The sequence below is a fragment of the Phasianus colchicus genome, chromosome Z (assembly GCF_987193195.1).
Source record: "Phasianus colchicus chromosome Z, bPhaCol1.hap1.1, whole genome shotgun sequence".
Taxonomy (NCBI): domain Eukaryota; kingdom Metazoa; phylum Chordata; class Aves; order Galliformes; family Phasianidae; genus Phasianus; species Phasianus colchicus.
The window spans coordinates 68,071,630-68,097,072 of NC_143476.1; the positions used below are offsets into that span (position 1 = coordinate 68,071,630).

At 38.7% G+C, this 25,443-nt stretch overlaps 1 protein-coding gene across 12 annotated transcripts; it reads right to left on the reverse strand.

Annotated features, from left to right (window-relative positions):
• Window positions 1-516: 516 nt before the first annotated feature.
• Window positions 517-25,387, reverse strand: POC5 (POC5 centriolar protein). 12 transcript variants are annotated; one of them, XM_090131299.1, is made up of 13 exons: window positions 25,216-25,299; window positions 24,653-24,728; window positions 21,798-21,882; window positions 13,802-13,949; window positions 10,523-10,704; window positions 9,978-10,154; window positions 8,795-8,899; window positions 7,396-7,575; window positions 5,449-5,611; window positions 3,835-3,953; window positions 2,905-3,018; window positions 1,892-2,068; window positions 517-1,009 (listed from the first exon to the last, which is right to left on the reverse strand). In XM_090131299.1, the coding sequence occupies exons 3-13, from the start codon at window positions 21,879-21,881 to the stop codon at window positions 860-862; spliced, it is 1,599 nt and encodes a 532-aa protein (XP_089987425.1). In that variant the 5' UTR covers window position 21,882; window positions 24,653-24,728; window positions 25,216-25,299; the 3' UTR covers window positions 517-859. The 12 variants fall into 12 exon arrangements, with proteins under 12 accessions (XP_089987425.1, XP_089987424.1, XP_089987426.1 ...); XM_090131298.1 differs by having other exon boundaries at window positions 24,653-24,740; window positions 25,216-25,277; XM_090131300.1 differs by lacking the exon at window positions 25,216-25,299 and adding an exon at window positions 24,799-25,162.
• Window positions 25,388-25,443: the final 56 nt, after the last annotated feature.

Consider the following 25,443-nt stretch of genomic DNA (forward strand, 5'->3'; position numbering starts at 1 on the left):
TCTGACTATTGAATGCATTTCACATATGAAAAATGATGTAGAATGTCCATTTCATACTCCCACATCTGTAACATAACAGCAAGTTTTAGCATATAATGGAAGTACTGAGGTACTGCCTTATCTACCTCTGTATACTTAGCATTATTTGGTATTGGACTTCAGTGTTTGCATACAAAGCTGATAATCTGATGTCTTAGTCTTACGCCTAAGTGCCTTTTCACGTTCAAGCCACTTTGACAACGCTACAGAACTATACAAAAGACAGAGACTGGTAAATCCCCAGGTTTTAGAATTTGGGATCTAAGTTAAAACACAAACTCTTACATCCTGCCAGGTATGCATCAACTTTTGCAACATTCTGCAACTTACTTGAAAAAATGAAATCGCTTGACAGTTTGATAGACTCGAGGTGTCTAACCTGACTCATGCCACATCCTAGCTGTGGAGGCCCTATTATCTGTTATTCTTTGTTTCAGTTAAGTCAACTACATTTAGTAAAAGCATAGAGAACAAAAATAAATTTAATTTTTTACTTGAAAATAAATGCACTAACATTTATACCAGAAGTAGACAAGCACTTCGGACAAATATCATATTTTATCCTTTATTTGAAAATGTGCAAAAGATTGTTTATTTAAATAAAGCGTTTATGTTAATAATCAAGTTTTCAAATAGGAGGTAGAATAACATTTCAAGGTCATTTTCCCCTCCAGATGCTTTCTGCAAACACTTTTTTTGTTAAAAGGGCTGAAAACATGATACATATTTTAGGTCTTGCTACGTCAAGCTTTGAGAAGACTGGGAAGAGGTTTAAATTACGTATCTTGATAAAAGCCTCCACCCAGTATAAGATATTTACTCAGTCAACAACTTTTATTGACTGAACGCTGGTATGAGTTTGGCTCTGAAGCATTCGCCCAGCTTGTCCTGCAGGTCTCACAGTTGTAGAACCAGAAGTAAGGAACACAGTTCGAGGATATTTAGCAGCAGTGGCTTGGGATATGGTTTGCTGAAAAGTAATCAGACACCACAAATCTTTAAAGAATGCAAAACAACCCAACTCTATTCAAGTAACTGTAAGTGAACTGTAGTTTAAAGAGAAAGATTCCTAATACAAACTGACAGAGGCCTGGGAATCTGCTCCAGGTGTCCCTGATTGAGTAAGGTTGGACGGGGTGTCTTCCAGGGGCACCTTCTAACCTCAACCATTCTGCAACTTTGTGACTGCATTTTTAAAAGGCAGGCTTTGGTACAGTAGTGACACTAGTCACAGTCTTTGAATTCTTAAAAAGTTAAAACCCTTTTTTGCTCAGATTGGTCTAAATGCATAGTGACAGACTAAGATATTCGGGCTACAGTTTACAGTCATCTTTTACACTGCTTTCATACCCTATTAATGCACTTGTCTCAGTATTTCTTCAGATAATTGGGGAAAATAAAAAGATACAACAAGAAGCAGGCCAGATGAACTTTGTTTCCTCTTGACAAAGATTCTGCTTTTTTCTCCAATAATTTGCCATTCTCAGTTTGCCAGTAAAACCCGTATCTCTACCATGTTTGAAATGACTGCTCCACTGCAAAGCTTGTCTTTAAATGGCAGCCGTGTGATAATAGCACCTAACATTGTTGGAGCAGATGACAACCAGCTATGGACAGGAAGACTCACTGAAGAGTTGGCCAAGAAAGAGATTATTCTACCTATGAACAAAATATGATAAAAGAAGTAAACACTGCCACTTTACCTTACTCTGTCATTCTACCCAGCCCAAAAATAGTACTGCATATTATTTTAAAAAGGACTCAAGTTTAATTATGTATCTCTTCACGGTGGTCATTTTTATTTATACAATATAATATTAACAATACTATTACAAGCATAATTCTGACTTACCTGAGTGACTGGATGATGTTTTTCAACAATGACTGAACTCATGGGTGGAGCAACTCCCATCACTGCTAAACTACCACAAATTCTATGTTTTTGTCCCATATCACATCTGCCTGTGATTCGAGCAGTGATTGTTCTCCCTGCTTTCTGTTGAGCAGATGTTATAACTTTTGCCATGGGCTACAAATAAATTAGATATTAGTTAGCAAAATTTCTTAGCATAACATTTACAATATTTTACTTTTATTAGCTGCTTGCTTAACATAACATAGGAAACCACATGTAATACACTTATGTTACATACAGGACGAGGTTGCTCCACCTAGTTGTAACCTAGTTAATTCTTTTTCCACAGAGATGTTTTTTAGTGCAAGTGACTACTGTCCTCAGGGAGTAAGGCAAATTTGACAAAAATTAATCTGCACGGGTAGTTTAGCTTTGCTCACTGGCTGCATACTCTAGTGATAGCTGCAGGCACTTCCATCACCCTGACAAGTCTTTCCAGCAGTGACACAGCAGATACAAAAACACTTCTATGTGATATAAAGTTGCATCTTTCTGATTGCTGGTAGCAAATTGCATCAGATGAGAAAAGGAAAGGAGAGCAATGCAGAGGACCCTTGAGGAAATTTAAAAGTACTATTTAGTAATAAGTACAGAAAAGAGAATGAGAGAGACACATTAAATAGCAGGAGGCAAAAGTAGACCATATTTTTTTCCAGAACAAAATGGTACCATGTGAAACACCAATTGTTCCTGTTGTATTACACCTAAATGCACATGCACCTTTCTTACTCTTTATTTTGTCCAAATATTTAACTCCAAAAATAAGTCAAAGCTTATCCTAAGAGGGTTTTTCCATTAACAAGCATTCACAAGACAGTGTCTTCACATATGTAACTGAACTCTACGACAATTTTCTCAACTACACACTTGAACAGCTCTGAAAAAAGTGGAAACTAAAAATTTGTTGTAATTGTCTTAAGAATTAAAAAAAGTCAGTCTGAGCATGTTACCAATTTTTGAGTTGATGCCAGCCCAGATCCTGCAGCTGTGCCAGGGATGATTACTGGAGAATCAGAATCTAGCCTTGTCTGAGAAGTGCTTGCATGACCCAGGTGAATAGAAAACTGTTAATTAAATCAGAGTTTAAAGAATGAGTATAATGTTCCCAAAAATACAGTTTTGCTCTTTAGATAGACAGCCTATTGACTATGCCAGTTACCTTTCTAAATTCAAGCTTTTTTGCAGATGTATTAGTACTATTTTTTATGTTTTGGGGTTTTTTTTTGGCTAATTTACAATAAAAAAAAAAGAAACCTGTCTAAAAATTCATAAAATTAAGTGACTAATATTTGATACTGTTAGAATGGAAAACTGGGAAAAGAGGCAAGCATGTCCTCTCCCCATTCTAAAGTGGAATTGTTTTACAGCGGCAGTGTCTTCAGCATAACCCCAGAAAGCAGGTCTAGAACTTCTAGGCTACTGGATAATAATCTGGATAAGCTGACATGACAGGACAGTAAGATAAGTTTTTCTTCAGTGACTCTACATGCTGCATTTTTTTTAAATAAATGTAATGTCAAGCTAACTTCCATTTTTTTCCCAGATAATAGTAAGCTCAGTTCTTTTTTTTTGGCAAGCCAGTCTAGCAACTTCTTTTTTCATAAAAACCTTGGAAAGCAAATTCTGCTTGTAATAGTAACTTTCTTCTTAACACATCTTCACTAAAATAAAAAACAGATTTAATTGAAAGCATGGCAAGACTTAGCAACCATGACTGATGCACTTCATTGACAGCAAACACTCTGAACATACTTGTAGGTTTCTTTTTATACTTAGTCTAAGTTCAAATTCCTTGAATTCATGGACTATCATATTTATCTTTAAAAAGCCCCATGGCAGGAAGTTTATTTTCACTACTAGTGAATACAGCACTGACTTACCAAGTCTTCCGTGTGAAGAGTAGTTGCTGGTGCAGGGGGTGGTGAAGGGGGACTGTACTGTGAATGAGGTAGCCTTCCTGCTATAATAGCACCGTTATCTTCTCTCCTACTTCCTGCATCTATTTTAAGAAGCACAAAGAAATGGGATCAGCACATAATCTAAGAAACGCTAGGGGATACAAAATATGTTATAATAAAAGTTTTACTACTCCTTTGGTATTTTTGTATGAACTAATTAAAGCGATCAGTCTATTCTACTCCTTATTTGACCCTCCTTTTCAGAAGTCTGGAAACAGAAATTTCAGGTGGCTTGTTTCTCTGTTTTGCTCTATCTGCTTGTCGAATTTCAGTGCAAAGCACAGAGCTTCTGAATACTGCTTGCAGAGACTAATCCAAGTATTATATAGTATTATATATTATATAGTGTAAGAGCTGCTGTTACACTGAAGGCCAAAAATTACTTCAGAAAGACAGCAATGAGAAAGGGAAAGACTGTATTGAATACAGCACCACTCTTTTGCCTCAGTGCAGACACCCTGGGACATGTGATCAGTAGACCTAAGCGCAGAATCTTTTCAAGTTGTTTCAGCCTTTACTTTTAGAATATACATTTCCTTAAAGGAAACGAGAGAAATACTCTTGTTTACCCTTCCATTTCTAAAGCAAAGAATGCAACAGAAACTCCAGGAGAAGCTCATTTCAGGGATTAGAGTATATTGTATGGCAACTGTTCTTTTTTTGTTGTTGTTTTTGCTGCTGTTCTCTTAAAGTAAGCAGGAAAAATATAATAATTAACAGTTCAATTGGTACAATACTCAAGGCTTTCAAGAATGAAAATATGCCAGAATACACATTTTGTAGAAACATATATGTATATATACATATACACATTAAGCTCAGGCACAGAAAGGATTAATGGCATATATATTTGATCAACATTACTTAAGCAGTGGTATTTCCATTATAACAGAACATGAGCTATTGTGGATTCAAGCTAAAAAAACATGATATGCAAAACCATCAGTAAATCAGCCACCGACTGCTGATCATCTACACTGTCTCCAAATACTAGACCCATGTCAAATTGTGATACACTATTAATAATTACCTGTAAGTCTTCATAAGGGACCAAATTCTGCTTTTACTTGCAGTGACAATAGGTGGCACTGCAGTGTTTGTAGATATGTATTGCAGACACAGAAGTTTAAAGGTCCACAGATTACAAAACACATAATTCAGTTACCCATCGCTATCTGTGAGACACGCTATCTACTGCATGTTTTTTTGAAAACAATAAACATGCAAATATAAGATAAAACTTGAAAGAGTAGTTTCGTGTTTATAACACATTGAAACGTAAACATTTTATTCATGAATTTACCATCTTTGAGAAATCATTCATTTTATTTATTACTTAGCAGTATGTTCTTCAGCATCAGAACATTTTTTTTTACATATTCAATCCATCCTTTTAAAAGGAATATATATTTGATAAAGTCTTCATATTGAAAAAAAAAAAAGGAAGAAAAAAAGGAGAATCCTTTTTAAAAAACAACAGAAGACAATAAGAACAAAAACTACAAACTCCCAAATTAAATCTACTTTTATACTGACCAGGATCTGTCCTATTGTCCTTGCCTTGAAACATGGTCATTGCTTCCAGATTCAAAGCGCAAACACCACGCATAAATGCTTTCTTCATAGTGTCTTCATACTGCTCTCTTTCACTGTGCAGACGCAGAATCTCAGCTTTTGTTTGTTCCAAAGTAGCAGTTAGCTACAAAAGAGAATACGGAAACAGCTGCCTTATACATCTGATGCAAACCACGAACATATTCAATTAGCTTGAAAAGTCACTTAATGTGTTTACAAGACGTATTTCCACTTCAAAATCTCTAGTTTGCTACGGATAGAATCATAGAAGGACTTGGATTGGAACTAAATGATCCTTAGGCATTCTGTGATTCTATCCGTAGCAAACTAGAGGGCAGAGTTATCACCCACTAGGTTAGGCTGTCCATGAACCCATCCTACCTGACTTTGAAAATCTCCAAGTGTATGGAGCAATCAAAGCATCCCCAGAACAGTCTGCTCCAAGTACCTCACCAACCTCTGTGTAAAAAAAAAAAAAAACAATTTCCCCCTAATATATAATCTAAATCTTCCCTCTTTTAGTTTAAAACCATTTTCCCTTGTCCTATCACTATCAGACAGTGAAAAAAGTTGGTCTCCCTGTTGTTTATAAGCTCCCTTTAGCTTCTGGAAGGCCACAATTTTGTCTCCCTGGAGCTTTCTCTTCTCCAAGCTTAACAAACTCAGTTCCTTCAGCGATTCTTTACAAGAAGTGCTCCAGCCCTCAGATCACCATGGCAGCTCTCCTCTGGACCCAGTCCAACAACTTCACCTCCTTCTTATGCTGGTGCCTCAGTACTGGACGCAATACTCCAGAAGGGGCCTCATGAGCGTGGGGCAGAGGGGGACAACTCCCTCTTTCTCCCTGCTGGCCACTCCTTTTTTGATGCAGACCAGGATACGGCTGGCCTTCTGGGCAGCAAGAGCACACTGCTAGCTCATGTAAAGCTCTTCATCCATCAGAACCCCCAAGTCCTTCTGAGCAGGGCAGATCTCAATGAGTTCTTCTTCCACCTATACACAGACCTGGGATTGCCACAATGTAATTGCAATATCTTGTGCTTCAACTTGCTGAATCCAATTAGGCTCATTAGATTCCAGAGCACTAGAACAGTCTGCCCAGAGTGGTTGTGGAGTCTCCTTCTCTGGAAATATTCAAGACCCATCTTAAAATTTTTCCCTATGACCTACTGTAGGAAACGTGCTTTAGCAGGCAGTAGGACATTATGATCTCCAGAAGTCCCTTTCAATCCCTACAATTCTGTAATTTTGTGATGTGGGCCCACTTCTCAAGCTTGTCTCTTTGAATGCCAACCCTTCCTTCTTTTGACCACTTAGCTCAGCATCACCTGCAAAGTTGCTGACAGTGCATTCAGTCCCTCTGTCCAGATCACTGATAAAGATGTTGAACAGTACTGGCCCAAAGACAAACCTCTGGGGGACACCAGTCATTACTAGCCTAACTTCACCATAAACTTTGAATATTTTTCAACAAGAGTAGTTGACGGGTTGAAGACAAAAATAAACTTGTATTCAGCCTCTAACATAGTAGCTGTTATAGATAAGGATATTGTACTCCTTATGGTCATTTATAATAATAGATTTTTGTTTCTATTATGTCCTTCTTTTTCAGTGAGACCTCAAAAAAAATAGCAAATATTAACAGTGTGTAGGAATCAGGTACAATTCCTACTGATGTGAAAATAGATATTTACTTCACCTGCATGTGCAGATCAGCAACATTTTATATCAGAAAGCAACCATCTGCAGGAGAAATCCTAGATCTCCTTACATCTTTTCCTGTACTTTAGAGCTCTGTTCTCTTGGAAAGTCTTCATGTTTTTCAAGCTTGCTGAGAAAGATATGCTTTGGGGAAATTGATGTATTGAGAGAACGAGTGAAGGAATGGAAAAAAAAACTTTACTATACCTCTGCAATTTTGGCTTCATAATCATTGGTAAGCTGAACACAGATATCTTCTGCCCTTAACTGACAGGCTTTAGCTACTTTTTCTTTCCATCTTTCTTCACTAAGAGAGCGCCATGCTGTCCACACCTTCTTCTTCAAAGCTGTCTGGAACTGTTTATCTGCTATTCTGTTTGTATATTCCTTGGGAAACAAATGAAACCACGTTATAAGCAAGTGCAAATTAGCTAAAAACTGAAGTGATTGCAGATCACTGCTTAGCCACATATTACGCAGACCACAGTGGGAATGTCTGAGTTTTGTATTTATGTGCTGCTTCACTGTGAAACACCATATCACTAGCTCAATTATTCTTCCTGTGCACACATTAAGGAACTTTACTCAGCAACAGAAAACACATTGTAGAGCACCTAGATTACACAAAGCAGTGTTTTTATTCATAGCTTAATGACTTGTAAACAAAAGCCTCACATATATGGTACAAGCTTACAGTCACAAGGATAGCTGATATTAGCATAAATCACCATCTTTAAAAAAAACCCATATATATAGAGAGAGAGGGAGAGTGTCCAGGATGCTTTAACTAGTTTTTTTTTTTTTTTTTTTTTTTAACAAAATACTATAGTTTCACTCCAATAATGAATAATAATTCTATTCTGTTTCAAAATATTCACCAGACAATGTACTTCAGCATTGTTTTTTTTTCAGAAATTAATCAGAAGAAATAGAAAAAGTTGAGTAATTTCCCTAAAGCAGCTCCAAATTATTAGTAAATTTCCACACAGGAGAGAAGGAAAAGAGAAAAGGCTATCCCTTTCTGTGAAACAGCAGAGTTTAAGACACTGTCAAATAAACATGAATCTACTTTGGACTGTGAAAGTTTTACAGCTTTGATTCAGGATCCCCCTTTTCTTTTATGTTTCACTTAGCAGGCTCTTTACAGCACCTGACACAGTGCTCCACGTTTAATAAGTATCTAGCTCTTAGCTAATGCATGTTTTGGCAGCTGAAGTTTTAATTGTGAGACTGGGTCCCAAAAAATGTAAGACGTCATATTTAGTAATTTAATTATTCAAATGTAATTTATTTAAAATTAAGACATTCTCTTGTCACCTACATCAGAATACATATAGTGTAAACTTCAGCGATTTGCTATAAGATGGTCACAGTAGGAACAAACCAATATCTTAAACAAGTAGTTTCCATTTTTTTCATGATCCCAGAGAGTATTCAGACAGCAGCGTTTGGGGGAGACTGATGCTTTCAAACTGTTATTTGATACTCTCTAGCATATCTAAACAGAAACATTGTCATTTCTTCCAACTGTAACAAGAGCTGCACCAATTCTGACTCTTGAGTTCACAGCTTTCATTTTTATCACATTTTTATTTTGTACACATACCTCTTGTTTAGATTTAATTTGCTGAATCCGCCACAGTGTAAACTTTCTCATTAACTCTATTTTCTCTTTCTTCCTCTCTAACGCTTCTGTCATGTTAGTAATCACCTGCAAAAGCATTTATTAATGTTACATCAAGAGCTATGATCTTTGTAATCTCAAACAGAATGTAGTTTCAGACTTATTTTCACTTAAAGCATTTACTTTTAGCAGCAGCTTTTTACAAAATCTTCCTTTTAATCCAATTAAGCAGGGAAAAACAATCAGAATTTGAATCAGGAGTAACATTCATTCACTGACTTTCGTCTAGATTACAAGAATAATTTCTTCATAATACTATCTATTTTTAATAAATTAATAAATAAATTTATTTAAATATGGCAAAGCTCTAACTTTTTGTAGTTTCAGAAAAACTGTTGTTTCAGTTATAAATAGAAAATTTATCTAAAATCAGAAGAAAATATGCATAATTTGTCATCAATTAGGAAATGCATTTAATTTTAGGAAAAAGATCACCCTTCCTTCAAATTCTAAGTCTATCACCAGATTTTTCAGAATACAGACCAGTCTTTTTAATTGTAAATATGGATTAGAAGTCCAAACTTCATGAAGTCTTCTCAACTAAAATGTTTAAAAATTAGGTTAATGTAATTGAATCTTCTTATTTTATGTGATTGCAGGTCTACCACAATTTTATATACATGTCCACAGTTCTAGTTAATTTTGAAATTGTTCATAGAAAAATAGCATAGATAGAAGACCACAAATGTATAGTTCTAAGAAACTCAAAACTAAGACTCTCTAAACATTTTGAAGACTGCTGCCTAGTTAAAATGTAGTAAAACCAATCCAATCAATAGAAAAATGGCTTTCTGTAGATAACAGCTAATAGACTCTTGTGTGATTTTCACAAAACAAAGGAAGAATAAGGTTAGATACAAGATTTAAAAGCAAACAATGTAAAATATATACATACTTCATACTAGATTTCCATTCTTAAAAGCTTACTAGCAACAATGATTCATTTTTCCACCATACAGTCTTAATGTATTATTTTTCCACAATACAGTCTAAAGATATTTACCTAATTGTAGCAAGTATTTGGTTGTTCAAATAGACAGTAAAAAAGTTTTTTTTTTTTTTAAAAGAGAGAATGAACAATTGAATTTTGAAATTGAAATACTACCTCATCTTTTCTGCCAATAGAAATCTCGTAAGTACGTAGCAACTCTTTCAGATTTTCCATCTCATTGTTCAATTGTTTCACATGCTCAGCATGTTTCTCTTTTTCTTGTCTCATTTGATGCTTGTGATGTTCGATAAAACTTAATTTCCATTTTCTCAATTCACTCAGAACATTTGTCTAAAAAGTAAAAGGATGACAGTAGTGAAATTCGAAAAATTATTTCCCATCCTCCCCAATCTTTTAATCTTAAAACACTCTGCAATTAAGGACAGATCAGTATTTGAAGGGAAGTCTCCAGGCTGTATGCAACAACATACATTACCAGATGGTGAACTAACTAAACACCCGTGACACAGAAAGCTATTCTGGAGTTTTTGTCTCATACTTGCATGCAATATGCAACAAAAAAAAAAAGAAAAAAGAAAAAAGAAAACCATCATTTTGGAATGTAACCACCATACAAATTTCCTCACACTCTCACTTAATCTATAACAACATACTGACATTTGTATGTTATTTTTAAGAACTGCATATAAAATAAATACCTTAAGACTTCCACTCCAGAGATCAAGTATATTTTCTATTTGGGTAACTTTTTCATCAGGTACAGTTAATTCAGTTACTATGGTTTCATCAATGTGTGTGGACTCTTGTGAAGAAATCTCTTCTGAAACAGGGCACAGTTGTTCCATATTGACCTCAGTACGCTCCTTCACTGACAATAAATCTAAAAATGACACAGGAAATAAAGGTTAATACTTTGTAAAACAGTAACTGGTCTGCATTTTGGATTAAGTCAGAAGCTAGGCAAAAAAGAAAAAAAAAAATAAAATGACTGTCAAAAGCCATGTATGCCAAATTGGACCTAATTCAAATACATGTCTCCAAGATACAGATATATTCAAGCCAACAGTTATACTGTAACAGTAGTAAAAATCAAAATTACTGTTCACTTAAACATAACCTATGAAAGTCTTTTCGTATTAAAGAGGATGACTAAAACAAGTGAAGATGAATGAGATAGTGTTGCCAAAGACAAAAACTAACTCTGAAGAGCCTGAATTGGCTCTAATTCCTCCCCAGTGTCTTGGGGATGCCCAGTATCATGACAGAGAGTACATAAATCCTGGTAGTACAAATTGCGTTTGGAAATTGTAGATAGCTTAATATTTACCTTCAGCTGAATCTACCAGACTACAGTTTTTGTACTTTGACCTAATATAATAGTTAAGGATGTTTTATCTTCCCAGTCAAAACAGTTTGTGTCACAGTTTTTAAACTGTAAACTGACTGTTCTCATTCTAGGAGTTGCAGGTGTAAACCCTTCTGTAGAGGTTTCCTACAGTTTCCTACAGTTGGCTGTTAAAGAATAATTGCCATAATATCAACAGCTTCTGTTGATCTCACTTCTTGTGCAGCTTTCACATAATTCCCTCACAGGATACAACTACACTGGATGAAGTTAACAGGCTTCACAGATATTCCATTAAGCAAAATATTTTCTCTCTCCAGACCACCATTCTCATGCTTCCCCTGAGCGCCACAATGATAGCTTCTGTATTTCCTACAGCAATTGAATATATTCTGAGAAACAAGCATGCTAATTCTGCAGAAAAAGAAGGTATAGATAGGATATCCTTAATGACCAAGATTCTCCACTAGCATTCTAAAAATGACAATATTTCTCCTGGAAAATATACTGAAATGTTAGGTGTTGGCACAGACTCACTATGGAATAAGGACACTGAGAATAACCAATACTGCCATCCTCACCTTCATCACATTTCTTACTTTAAGAACCCATTTCTAGATTACTATTTGCTAACATGAGTTAAATAAATGTCAATTGACAGTTTAATTGGACTGCCTTAAATTCCTGACACAGAACTATGGAAGATGTATTTCATTTTATTTCATTTTATTTCGTTTATGGTTCTTTCTATTCTGAAATTACAAGCATCTTTCTTTGTCTGTTTTGTAGTTTGCTGCACTGGTAAATTCCTGCTAGCAGAATTATTTAGTTTTGATCAGAATGGCCAAGAATATTTGCATACATTATACATAAAAAACATTCATCATTGAATCACAGAACGGCTTGGGTTAGAAGGGACCTAAAAATGATGTAGTACCAACCGCCATCCATGGACAGGGTTGCAAACCACTAAATCAGGCTCAAGATCAGGTTGCCCATGAACCCATCCTACCTGGCCTTAAAAATATCCAGGAATGAGGCATCCACAGCTTCCCTGAACAGTTTGTTTCAGGCACCTCATTACCCTCTGAGTGAAAAATTTCCCCTAACATCTAATCTAAACCTCCCTTCTTTCAGTTTTAAGCCATCACCCCCTTGTCCTATCACTAACTGATTGTGTAGAAAGTTGGTTTCCCTTCTGTTTACAAGCTCCCTTCAAGTACTGGAAGGCCACAGTGAGTTCTTCCTGCAGCCTCCTCTTTTCCAGGCTGAGAAAACCCAGCTGCCTAAGCCTTTCCTTATAAGAGAAGTGATCCAGACTTTTGATCATCTTTGTGGTTCTCCACTGGACCCGCTTCAACAGCTCTATGCCTTTCTTGTGCTGGGTGCCCCAGTATTGGACGCAATACTCCAGATGGGGCTTCATGAGCATGGGGCAGAGGGGGACAACTCCCTCCTTCTCCCTGCTGGCCACTCCTCTTTTGATGCAGACCAGGATATGGCTGGCCTTCTGGGCAGAAAGAGCACACTGCTAGCTCATGTAAAGCTTTTCATCCATCAGAACCCCTAAGTCCTTCTCAGCAGGGCAGATCTCAGTGAGTTCTTTTTCCAATCTCTACACAGACTTGGGACTGCTCTAACCAAAAAGTAACTTCGCACTTGGCCTTGCTGAAACTCATGAGGCTCAATTGGGCCTACTTCTCTAGTTTGTCCAGGTCCCTCTGGAGGACATTTCTTATGTTGTATCATCTATGCTGCTGAGATAGGTGCTGCCCAACGAAGATAATCAGCACTAAGTTTCAAGGCCAATTAGCCTTTATTTGTAAAATGATCTACCATTTTACATGCTCTTCTAACTAGAAGAGAAAATCTTGTCCTTACGGAGACAAAAAGGGAATATACAAAAATGCTGATGAAGAAATGAAAGTATTTTCATGATGAAATGGCATACCTACACAAGAAATTAGTGAAGAAATGACACAAATATGATTATTTAGTATTTCTTTTGAAGTTAAATTAACAAAGCTTCCTCAAGCTAAATATGATTGACAAAAGCAACCAATACATAACCATAAATACCAGTGCACATTGCATCATGCAATATCAGCACACCACAAGACAGTAAGTTTATACAGAGCTGAATACCAAGTAATAAAATAAAACTCAAAAACTGAAAACTGAACTAAAAGAATGATCTTCATTTAGTAACACAAGTAGTAATTCTCCAAAGCTCTGTTCAGCTAACTTCAAAAGAATCTTACTTTAAATATGCATTTATCTATCATGGCAGTACAGTTATGAGTAGAACTAGTTGTGATCTGACGAACTTCAATGAAGTAAAGGCACCTTCTTCTGCACTATGGTACAACTATGGTGTAAAACAAAAATAAACAAAAATGTTTATTTTAACCTTTTCACTACTGAGCACTGAGAACTTCACTAAATCAATACTGTCACTTTAAAGCAATGTCAAACAAAACCCCTCAGTGAATATAATACCTCCCTAAGTTTCTTGTGCAAAATATAAATACATTATATATCAGCTATACGTTATTTTCAAAGAGAAACTATTTGAAAACTTAAGTCGTAACACTACTTTTATAGTATCAACTCATAGCTTTGCACATGTTACCTGGAGTTTTATGGTAAACGGTGTCATCTGTTACACTTGAAAATCTGCCCCTTCCTCTCAGTTCTGAGGAAGGTTCTGACTGCTTTGGGATGCACAGTTCAAACTTTGGAGTCACTATAATATAATGAAGCACTTCCTCATACTCATCCTGTCACAAAATGTTGACAAACAATTATAAAGCTACAATTAAAAAAAAACAACTGAGTAGTAAGAAGTAGTAATCATTTTAGGTAATTTATTTTTTTACTAGGGGAAACTAAGATTTCTCTTTATGGTGCAGAAGTGAGCTGTTTTCTTATCATTTAGAAGCAAGTGATGACAGTTTAATTAATTTCCTCTAGCTTCCCTTCCTGAAGTTTATTGTTTACAACTAAATGCAGTGTAATAGTTACACTGAAAGATTTTGCTAGATGCCAAAGGTGAAAATTATAACAGTGACCTTAAACAAAAACAACAAAAAAAAAAGGAACCAAAATGGAACAGTTCCGAATCACGTAAGCTATTAATCACCTATTTTTTAACACTGCTATTACTGCAAAGAATAAGAAAATGTATTTTTATAACCATGACAAAGTGCAGGATCACATTTCACATTCTGTAACATCACAATTACTACCATGTAAGTTGCAAAGCAGAAGGTATTTTATTATCTAGTATTCTCTTTAAGGTAGATAGATATAGATAGGTTGAAGACCTGTGACTATTGGTGTTCCCCAGAGGTCAGTGCTGGGTCTGATCTTGTTCAATATCTTCAACGACCTTGAGGAGGGGATAGTGGCCGCCCTCAGCAAGTATGCTGACGATACAAAGCTGGGAGGAGTGGCTGACACAGCAGAAGGCTGTGCTTCCATTCAGTAAGATATGAACAGACTGAGGAGCTAGGCAGAAAGAAACCAGGTGAGGTTTAACAAAAGCAAGTGTAGAGTCTTGCATCTGGGAAGAAATAACCACAAGTATCAGTACAGGCTGGGGCATGACCTGCTGGAAAGGAGCTTGCAGAGAGGATCCTGAGGGTCCTGATGGACAACAGGTTGGCCTGAGGTGCATTAAAAGGAGTGTGGCCATCAGGTCCAGGGAGGTGATCTTCCCCCTCTACTCTGCCCTGGTCAGGCCTCAACTGGAGTACTGTATCCAGTTCTGGGCTCCCTGGTACAAAAAAAAAGACAGGGATCTCCTGGAAAGAGTCCAGCAGAGGGCCATGAAAATGATAAAGGGCCTGGAGCATCTCCCCTATCAGGAAAGGCTGGGTGAACTGAGGCTGTTCAGCCTTGAGAAAAGAAGACTCAGAGGGGATTTTATTATGTTTATAAATATCTTAAGCGTGGGAGTCAAAGGGACATGGCTAACCTCTTTTCAGTGGTCTGTGGGGACAGGACAAGGGGAAACGGCCACAAACTTGAGCATAGGAAGTTCCACACCAATATGTGAGGGAACTTCTTCACAGTGAGGGTGTCAGAGCACTGGAACAGGTTGTGCAGGGAGGTTTTGAATTCTCCTTTCTGGACAGACTTCCTGGATGCCTACCTGAGCAGCCTGCTTTGCAGGGGAGTTGGACTCGAGGATCTCTGGAGGTCCTTTCCAACCCCTACAGTTCCGTGATTCTGTGCGATTTCCACCTTATATTATGTATTTATTAAATTATATAGGTATAGGGAGCATTTATACAAAACTAATATAAAAAATTTGCATGCTAAAAAGTTATAAACTAGCCCAACCAGTATGTAACTTCAAGCCAGTCTAACCAAAATAAGCCAATAAACCAATAAAAAGCCAATGATTTTTTTTAGTTTCCTAATTAATTAGATTTTCAGAAGAAAAAGCATTTACAGTTCAAATCTGAATATTTGACATTATAGCTTAGACATAAAATCTATTCCAATGGTACCACTAATTAAATATTGGGAAAAAAAAACAAACAAAAAACAACTGTAAAATATTAAACCATGCCATTAGCAATATTTTTTTCTTCACTTAATACTGTTTTACTAACTCTATTCAGTATTCTAATGAGCTTAAATATCAGAACTCAATTGTGACAATTGTGAATTTAAAAAAAACCCACTGTCCTGGTTTTATCAGTATTCTATATCATGACATCATGCTGTTGGGTACAGAGACGCAGTGCACTGTGGAGCTGTGTTTCCTGGTTTTTCTCGAGCAGTCTCAAGTGATTTCTGACACTCCAAGAGAAAGATACATTGGGATTAACAGGCTGCCCAAGGACGTGATGAAGACGCTGCCCCTGGAGGTGTTCAAGAAATGTTTAGATGTTGTACTGAGGGACACGGTTTAGTGGAAATAGCGGTGACAGGTGGACAGTTGGACTGGATGATCTTAGAGGTCTTGTTCAACCTTGGCAATTCTAAGGAAGATTTGGTGCCTCATCCAAGTAAATGAACCACTATGGAAAGAAGTAGCCAGTAACTAAGGGAGTTAGCCATGGCAGAGTTGCTGTAAGATCTCATGTTTGATCCTGATGATCCAAATCCAGGAGTTCACCAGTTATGTGGTGGAAATCCACACAAAACACACCGACAGTGTTTCCCAGTGCACTAGCAGGAATGCTACATAGAGAAGAAGGAAGCCCCATGTTATATGACTGGATTCATACTCCTCAAGAATTTGAAGGAAACATCACTGCCCCTGCATGAATGTGCATCTTGGCCATCTCAGTAAATCAAAATCCATCACATCCTCATCTCCAAACTGGAGGGAAGTGGATTTGACGGGTGGACAACTAGATGGATAAGCAATTGGTTGAAAGGCCGCAGACAGAGGGTGGTGGTCAATGGCTCTATGTCCAGGTGGAGGCCGGTAACGAGCGGTGTCCCTCAAGGGTCTGTCTTGGGACCGGTGCTCTTTAACATCTTTATTAATGACATCGATGAGGGAATGGAGTGCACCCTCAGCAAGTTTGCTGATGACACCAAGCTGAGTGGTGCAGTCGATACGGTGGAGGGAATGGAGGCCATTCAGAGGGACGTTGACAGGCTGGAAAGCTGGGCTCGGGTGAACCTAATGAGGTTCAATAAGGCAAAGTGCAAGGTTTTGCACTTGGGCCGGAAGAACCCCAGGCACCTGTACAGGCTGGGGGGAGTTGTCCTTGAGAGCAGCTCGGCAGAGAAAGACCTAGGGGTCCTGATAGATGAGAAACTTAACATGAGCCAGCAGTGCGCTCTGGCAGCCCGGAAAGCAAATGGGATCCTGGGCTCCATCAGGAGAGGGGTGGTCAGCAGGGATAGGGAGGTGATTGTCCCTCTCTACTCTGCTCTTGTGAGGCCCCATCTGGAGTACTGTGTTCAGGTGTGGAGCCCTCAGTACAAAAAAGACATGGAGATTTTGGAAAGGGTCCAGAGGAGGGCCACGAAGATGATCAGGGGGCTGGAGCACCTCCCCTATGAGGACAGGCTGAGGGAGTTGGGTTTGTTCAGCCTGGAGAAGAGAAGGTTGCGGGGCGACCTCATTGCAGCCTTTCAATATCTGAAGGGAACTTACTCCCAGGAGGGGAGTAAACTCTTCATAAGGGCTGATAATAGCAGGACACGGGGAAATGGTTTTAAGTTAAAAGAGGGAAGATTTAGGTTGGATGTTAGGGGGAAGTTTTTTACTAGGAGGGTGGTTAGGTCCTGGAACAGGCTGCCCAGGGATGTTGTGGATGCCCCGTCCTTGGAGGTGTTCAAGACCAGGTTGGACGAGGCTCTGGGCAACCTGATCTAGTAAAGGTGTATGTTTGGTGGCCCTGCTAGGCAGGGGGGTTGGAACTACATGATCCTTGAGGTTCCCTCCAACCCAGGTCATTCTGTGATTCTGTGATTCTGTGATTCTGTGATAGATTTGAAAAAAAAACTGGTCCAGTTAACCTAAAGTGATGAACCCCACTCCCCACCTGTCAATCTAGCGTCTCTGCTATTAAAGGCAGACATCCCCTTGCTCAAGTGAGGGATAATACTGGTTCCACATCATGTACTACCCTGTGTTTTTACCTGTATGATCATGAAGAGGATATGAGGAGGTGCGACATAAAACCCACTTCAGCCCTACAAGCACGGGTAGAAAAGTTACAAAATAAATCAGCTATGAATGAGGGCTTCTCCAAGAGAATGGCTGTTCCAGTTGTAACTAAACACTGCAAGTGATGTAAGTGCTCCAATCTGCACCTACAGGAAATAAATGACGGATACAATAATTAGAATGGCCTTGCCTCCAGCCAGGGGAAGGAAAGGGACAATTGAGTATGTTGGTCTGTGTGGATCCTATGACCTGGCACATCAGAAACACAGAAATATGAGGCTCTGATGGATATGGGTGTGCAGTGCACCCTGATACCATCGATTCAGGAAGGGGCAGAATCCATCTACATTTCTGGGATGAGAGGTGGTTCTCAAGAATTGACTGTATTGGAGGCTCACTGAAGTAAACCTCACTGGGACAGACAGGCCAAAACATACCGTTGTGACTGGCCCAGGGGTTTCATGTATCCTTGGTATTGACTACATTGAGGAGTTATTTTAAGGATCCAAAGGGGTTCTAATGGGCTTTTGGATTAGCTGCTTGAGAGACAGAGAATAATAAGCAGCTGTCTGTTTTGTTTGGCATTTCAGAAGACCTATCTGTTGTAGGTTTGCTACAAGTAGAACAGCAGGTGTCAGTTGCTACTACAATACTGCGCAGACAGCAATATTGCACTAACCAGTACTCCTTGCTCCCCATCCATAAGTTGATCCCTCACTGAAGAACCAGGGAGTGACCAGCAAAACTCACTAGCCGTTTAGTAGCCCCATATGGCCAGTGTGAAAAACCAGTGGAAAGTGGAGGCTGACAGTAGAATACCATTTGCCATGTGCTGATTCAGGTTACCCTAGAAAGGGGTGAAACTCCTGAACATCTGCAATACATTGATGATGATATCGTATGGGGAAATACAGTAGCGGAAATTTTCAAGAAAGGAAAGAAAGTAATCCAACTCCTTCTGCAAGCCGGTTTTGCTGTTAAGCGAAGTAAAGTTAAAGGACCAGCACATGATTCAGTAATATTTCAGAAATAAAATAGGAGGATGGATGTTGCCACATTTCGACATGTAGTCAATAAAATTGCCACTACATCTCCATCAACTAGTAAGAAATAAAAACCTTCCTAGGTCTAGCGGGTTTTGGAGCATGCGTGTTCCAGCCTTATCACAAGCACTCTCCATCAAATGATGCAGAAGAACAACTTTGTATGGTGCCCTGAGGCACCAAATGAATCTCAGATGAGGAATCCCTATTACCCAGGAATCTTGGAAGTGATCACAGACTGGCCTGAAGGTAAAAACTTTGGAATATCATCAAGGGAACAGGAAACGTGTGCAGAAGAGGCCCTGCCATGCAATGAATTACCAGAGAGTAAAAAGAAATATGTCCTGTTCACTGATGGGTCTTGCCGTATTGAAGATGGAAAGCTGCTGTGTGGAGCCCTACGAGTTGCAGAAGCTGCCAAAGAAGGAGGTAAACCAAGCCAATTTGCAGAGGTAAAGGCTGTCTAACTGGCCTTAGATGTTGCTGAATGAGAAAGGTGGCCAATGCTTTATACTGACTCACAGACAGTGGCAAATGCTCTTTGGAGGATGTTACAGCAGTGGAAACAAAACAACTGGGCTGCTGACTTGTGGAAAGACATTGCTAACGGGGTAGAGTATTCGGCCATAAAGGTGAGTCATGTAGATGCTCAGATGCCCAGGCTGCTGGGCCATCAAAGAACATGAAAGCAATGAGAAGGTAGATCAGGCCACTAGGATTGAAGTGGATCAGACAGACTTGGATTGACAACACAAATGTGAACTATTTCTAGGTTGGTGGGCCCAACATCAAACTTAAACAATATCTTGTAATATCCCAGTCATGCATACTGATGTATTCTGCCATTTCCAGACAACACCTACAGCTTTCTAAAGAAATGCAGTTTAAATTCTATCAGATGTCACCAGAAGAAAACAGATATCTTCAGGTGAGTTATTCAATCAGAAACAAAACAGAATGGTATAAAACTTCCTACCACAAAATTCCAGCAGACTGAAAGAGCCAAGACATTAGGTAACTCAGTTAAATTAACTTGGTCAATAAAATTAGTTAACCTTAGTTTGTCTTTTTATGATAAATGCCATCATCTGTTACACTTGAAAATATGCAAATTATTGTGCAGGGAGATTGTAACATTGTTTACTTCAAAGAAACTATGTGATGAAATAGCAAATAAAGCTAACTCTTAACCCTAAGAAATTAGTTTTCAGGCAGAGCCAACCTAACTACTTACATCATTACCTCATCAAATTCAAATGACAACATATCAGGTGCAAGAGAGTGATTCAGTTTAAATCACCTAATTTAAGCACTACTCCAGGGTCTACCTTACTACAGACATTTTAAGCACTCGAAATATACAAGTCAAGTTATAGCAGGCGATTTTTCTAGTATTTCAACTTCTAACATTTATTAAAACTCAAATAATGTACTACGTACAAAACTACACCTCCTCATGCATGACAGAAAACAAAACTAACCTTCAAAATTATCTGAAAGGGTAAGGGTACCTCCCTTGCCAATATTTCTATTATTTAGCTATGGCCTTAATGTTTTCATTTTTAGCTACTAATTTTTTCCCCCCACAGGATGTACTTTATAGTTATATAAGCCCTAAATTGCACTGTTTTATAAAGTATCTCTATGTGCACTACTGCATTTGTATTGAGATACAGGAGCCAAGTTATAGTCTGTATTATCTGCTGGTCAGATTTATAAAGAGACACAGGCATCTGAAGATAAAATAGCATTTAAAATTCACAGAAACATCTAAAAACAAGTTAACCAACAGAAGTAATGCAGCTACTGAGATTTACAGCCCTAATCACATCTTCTACAAACCAAAATCCTTTTCAAATCCAGTTCACTGCACTAAGAGTGAAAAGTGAATCACTGCTGTACTAGACACTTATTCAATAGAAAGTGGCCACTCAGTATTATTCTGCTCTATCATTTCTGAGGTGGACTTTGAATCTCCCTGGCAATCATAGGAATCATACAAGAAAATTCTGGTCATACAGAATTTGTTGCCTTCATCCTCTTCTCCAATTACAGAAGGCACTGGAAACACAGGTGACAGATTACTGTCAGTGTCTCCAGATTAGTAAAGCTTATTCACAGAGAAGTGTATGAACTACAGAAATGAACTGCTCATAAACAGGTATTTTAAAAGGGACAAAGGCAATTGGGAGGAAGAAAAAATTGAACTTAACAGTGCTTTAGATGTATGTGCCCTTTCTATCTGGTAGAAGTATAGATGCATTTACACAAGGCAACCAGCAAAGCTTATTGTAAAAATTAACCTGTTTTGGTTAGAATCTTATCAAAGGAAGAAAAGCAAAACAATGCCAACATCTACTCTGAAAACAATAACCAACTATTGAAATATTAAGGATAAAGATCTACTGCTTTCAACAGAATAGGACAAATACTTTATCCAGTTATCTTTCCATCCCTTCAAAATGCAAAGAAGCCCAGAAAAGCAACACCCCCTTTCTCTGTAGTTGCAGCATATTTAATGCAGGAAACAAACACTTCCTTTCATTGTGTAAGAAACCTCATGCTGCTACACTTCATTTCTTAGAAATAAGAGGTTTCTATCCTAGCTCTTGCCTCTTGATAAAACTTTACACACAAAAAGCAGTACCAGAAAGAAGACAAGAAAACTACTGTTTTACTTATAGCTATCACTGATCACCCTCCTGAGATTAGATGTGAATTTTCATTTAAGTTGAAATTTCTTGTGAAATGCACAGGAAGAAATCTAAGTTTATTTTAATCACACACTTTACTTTTGTCGAATTTGTTTCATTTCCTAGCATTTATTTTACTATATCTCTAAAACACAAAAAAGCCACAAGTTTTATTAGGTTTCCTCACAATTACTTGTAGCCAAATAAAATGCTGTAACAGTGAACCAAACAAGGTTGCCATTTTCCTACCTGAACATCTGAAGAAACAGAACTGCCCCAAACTGAGTCTTTTGGCAAAACTGGACTTGTGCTTTTCTCCTCATCTGATGACATCCTGCACAAAGTTAGTCAATAAAACAGTAGAAACTCAGCTTCCTTTTTTATTTCCAGGATGCTTACTACATGTTCACTAACCTCATTCACAGAAACACAGATACCGCTGTAGCATTTACCTCAAGTAGGTGGGGGTAGTAGCCCATTCAATGGGATAACCTGAAAGTGTTCTTGTTATATACACTGCTATAAGCATAGACTGAAAGGCATTTAATTGCTTTATCCAAACTATACTCAAAAACATGAAAAGACTTCAACTGACTTTGAGACTCAAACAAAACATGGGATAACTGAAAAACAACAATACAGCAATTTTGTTATTCTACACTGGTTGAGCAAATTTTGTGCCTAATATTTCATGTTACACAAAATATTTTACATTAAATATACAGTGCAACTACGATACAGTGATAGAGCAAAAAAATTATATATAGAGAGAATTATAGAAACCTTAATTTATGAGCACAGTCCTATGTCAAATCCTCCTTCTTCTCAGCTGCAGTGTTTGAAGTTATTTAGCTTACTTTAGTACAAAATTCCTACAGAGGGATATAGGAATGCCTAAATTCTGTTCTGATTTTTTTTTTCCCCTTGGAAAATACCACAATCCAGGCTGAGATGATACCCTGAATGCTTATCACGCGGCATAAAGAATTCGTTAATAGGGGAGGGACTGGAGCATCTCCCCTATGAAGACAGGCTGAGGGAACTGGGCTTGTTCAACCTGGAGAAAAGGTGGCTGCGGGGTGACCTCATTGCAGCATTTCAGTACCTAAAGGGAGCCTACAAACAGGAGGGGAGTCAACTCTTTGAAAGAGTAGATAACTGCAGGACAAGGGGAAATGGTATTAAGTTGAGGAGGGAAGATTTAGGTTGGACGTCAGGGGCAAATTCTTTACAGAGAGAGTGGTGAGGTGCTGGAACAGGCTGCCCAGAGAGGTTGTGGATGCCCTGTCCCTGAAAGTGTTCAAGGCCAGATTGGATGAGTCCCTGGACAGCCTGGTCTAGCATTAAATGAGGAGGTTGGTGGCCCTGAATGTGGTAGGGGGGTTGGAGATTCATGATCCTTGAGGTCCCTTCCAACCCTGGCCATTCTCTGATTCTTTGATTCTGTTAATGAATGAATGACAGAATGATATAGCTGCCTGATGAACATCAAAAGTAACCACGAGACACTTTTGAACACAGAGCTGTTAGCTGAGAATAAGCCTGGGAAGAAGACCACTATAAATAACCCGACGAACAAAGCACTGGTATAGTGTAGCTAACAAGCATACAAGTTAAAAATCATTTTTAGACAGGCCATTAAAACTGTCAATTATAATATTCTTAGTTGTTTTTTAAACAGATGAATTTTCTGACAGAAACATTATTTTTAAATTGCCAGTTGTACTGCTATTAAATTGGCAGGAAATATCCTCCTTAATGATCATCTTATTTCAAAATATATTAAAAAAAAAAAGCAATAAACTCAAGAGCGCTGTATATGGGAACAGAGATGGAAGTTAATTGGTTCATTTCTATGAGTTATTCCAGACACTGATTTGTCATGAACCATAGAAAACTTCTCCGCCATTTATGGCTTTCAGAATGCACAATGTGAAGTTAGTGTCTGTGCTGATATTTTAAAAATGGCATAAAGACAACATTAAATGCTGAGATTTCCTACTGCCCACGGCTCAAAAAACCTTTATTATCCTCACTGCTTAGTGCCTTCTTTCCTTTACTGCTTATGTTCTTCTAAAGGCCCCAGATTCTTCTTCAGTAAATCAAACCGTGTGCTTTATAACTCACACAGTTTCTCAAGTAGTGGGTCTCAAGTAGTCCAGAAGTCCTAGAGATATTCAAATGTGTTCACATGTGTGTTGGTGAGACAAAGGATCAATTAATTACCAGATATTCATAGAAACAGGAAGAGTATAACAAATTACAAACACTGCTCTCTTCATCAATCCATTTAACAAACCTACCTACCACCAATTCTTATAATTAAACAGGAGGCCACTTGAGTTTCACATGACTCTGATGCGTCTAATGAAGTGGAAGAAAAAGTTTATTAATTTAAGACCACTGTCCTGACTTTCAGCCTTCTGAAACTCTTAACACTCAGTTTAGCATATATACCTCTGTGTATCATTGAAATTATGCTTGAGTTTGCGGGTCTTCAACTCAGCTGCTTCCTTTCACACAAACAACGCTTTCTCTCCATTTCATGTCACTCTCTGAGCTTAAAACTGCAGCTTAGCTACCTGAAGTCACCTTAAAGGAGTCACAGTCTGCTCAAGCTCAGTGTGTCTGCCTTCTCTGTCTATCCCTCTTCTTTATTCCTCTGGACTAGACCTCTATCACATGCATCAGAACTCTAACCTGATTGCCTTTACTAACTTGAAAATCACTTTACATTCTCACAAATAGCACACTTCTTAAATTTTCAGATTTTGTCACAACATTTCTATTTTCCCAACAATATCTCTTATGTTCTTGCCTGCAGTCCAACCTGACATTTTGATTATTGCAAAGTCCAGCACAAACACCAGTAAACCTAGAATTCTAGAAAACTGCAAAACTACTGTAAGATAAATACAGTTCTTTTAAGCTGATGTTTGCACATGTATATCTCATGCTAAAAATAAGTTATCTGCCTTGATCTGATTAAGAGAACACAGGGCAAGTTTCTAAGAGAGACATTTATCGGGGCATACTAAGACATCAGTAAACTGATTTGCTAAGGTGCAAATCACTAAATGTGAGGAGACTAGTGAGAACAGCACCTTCATGGTTACCGAATGCTTCTCATCTTCCCCAGGCGTCTGCCAAGACACTTCCGACCACACCAAAGCAAGGCTCCTGTTAACAGCACTAAGTTGACATGAAACCGGTTAAGTGTACGACCGCAGTGCTAAGGACAGCTACTTACAGGAACAGCCCTCAGCTTTACAGATCTCCCATTTGTCTCACCGCGGCTGCTCACGCCATTAATTCCGAACTATTTGAGCCGTGCGAGACTTCTGCTTTGGGAGCCTGCTCGTTACCTAGAGCGCAGTAATTTCATACTGCGTTCGGATGACGGGCTTCTCACCCAGGGAAGAGGTCTACTTCCCGCGGCCCTTTAACTTGCACGTATGAAGCGATACCACTCAAACCCCCGCGCCCAAGTCCCTCCTAGCAGCAGCTCCGCGGCCTCCCCAGCGCCTGCGGTGCCGACTGACCGCCGCGGCCGCCTCAGCTACGGACATAGCAAGGCCGAGCCGCGGGCCGTCACGCAGCAAGCCGGGGGAACGGCCGGGCGGGCACACGGCTGAACAAGTCAGGAGGAGGAATCAAAACTTCGTACGTGAACGCATCTCTTTTTTTTCCTGCCACAGACAGGGCCTCTAAGGCCGCCGGGCCCACTCCGGCCGCCTCCCCTCTCACCTGCGGGCAACGGTCGGAGCGGCCGCCGGGCGCAAGGCTTTCAAACTACCGAGGCGGAAGAAGAAAAGCCTCTCTGATAGGCTCAGCCGGCTTCTGCAAGGCACTCTCTGATTGGGCATCTTGGCGCAAAAGTAGCCAATCAGAGAGC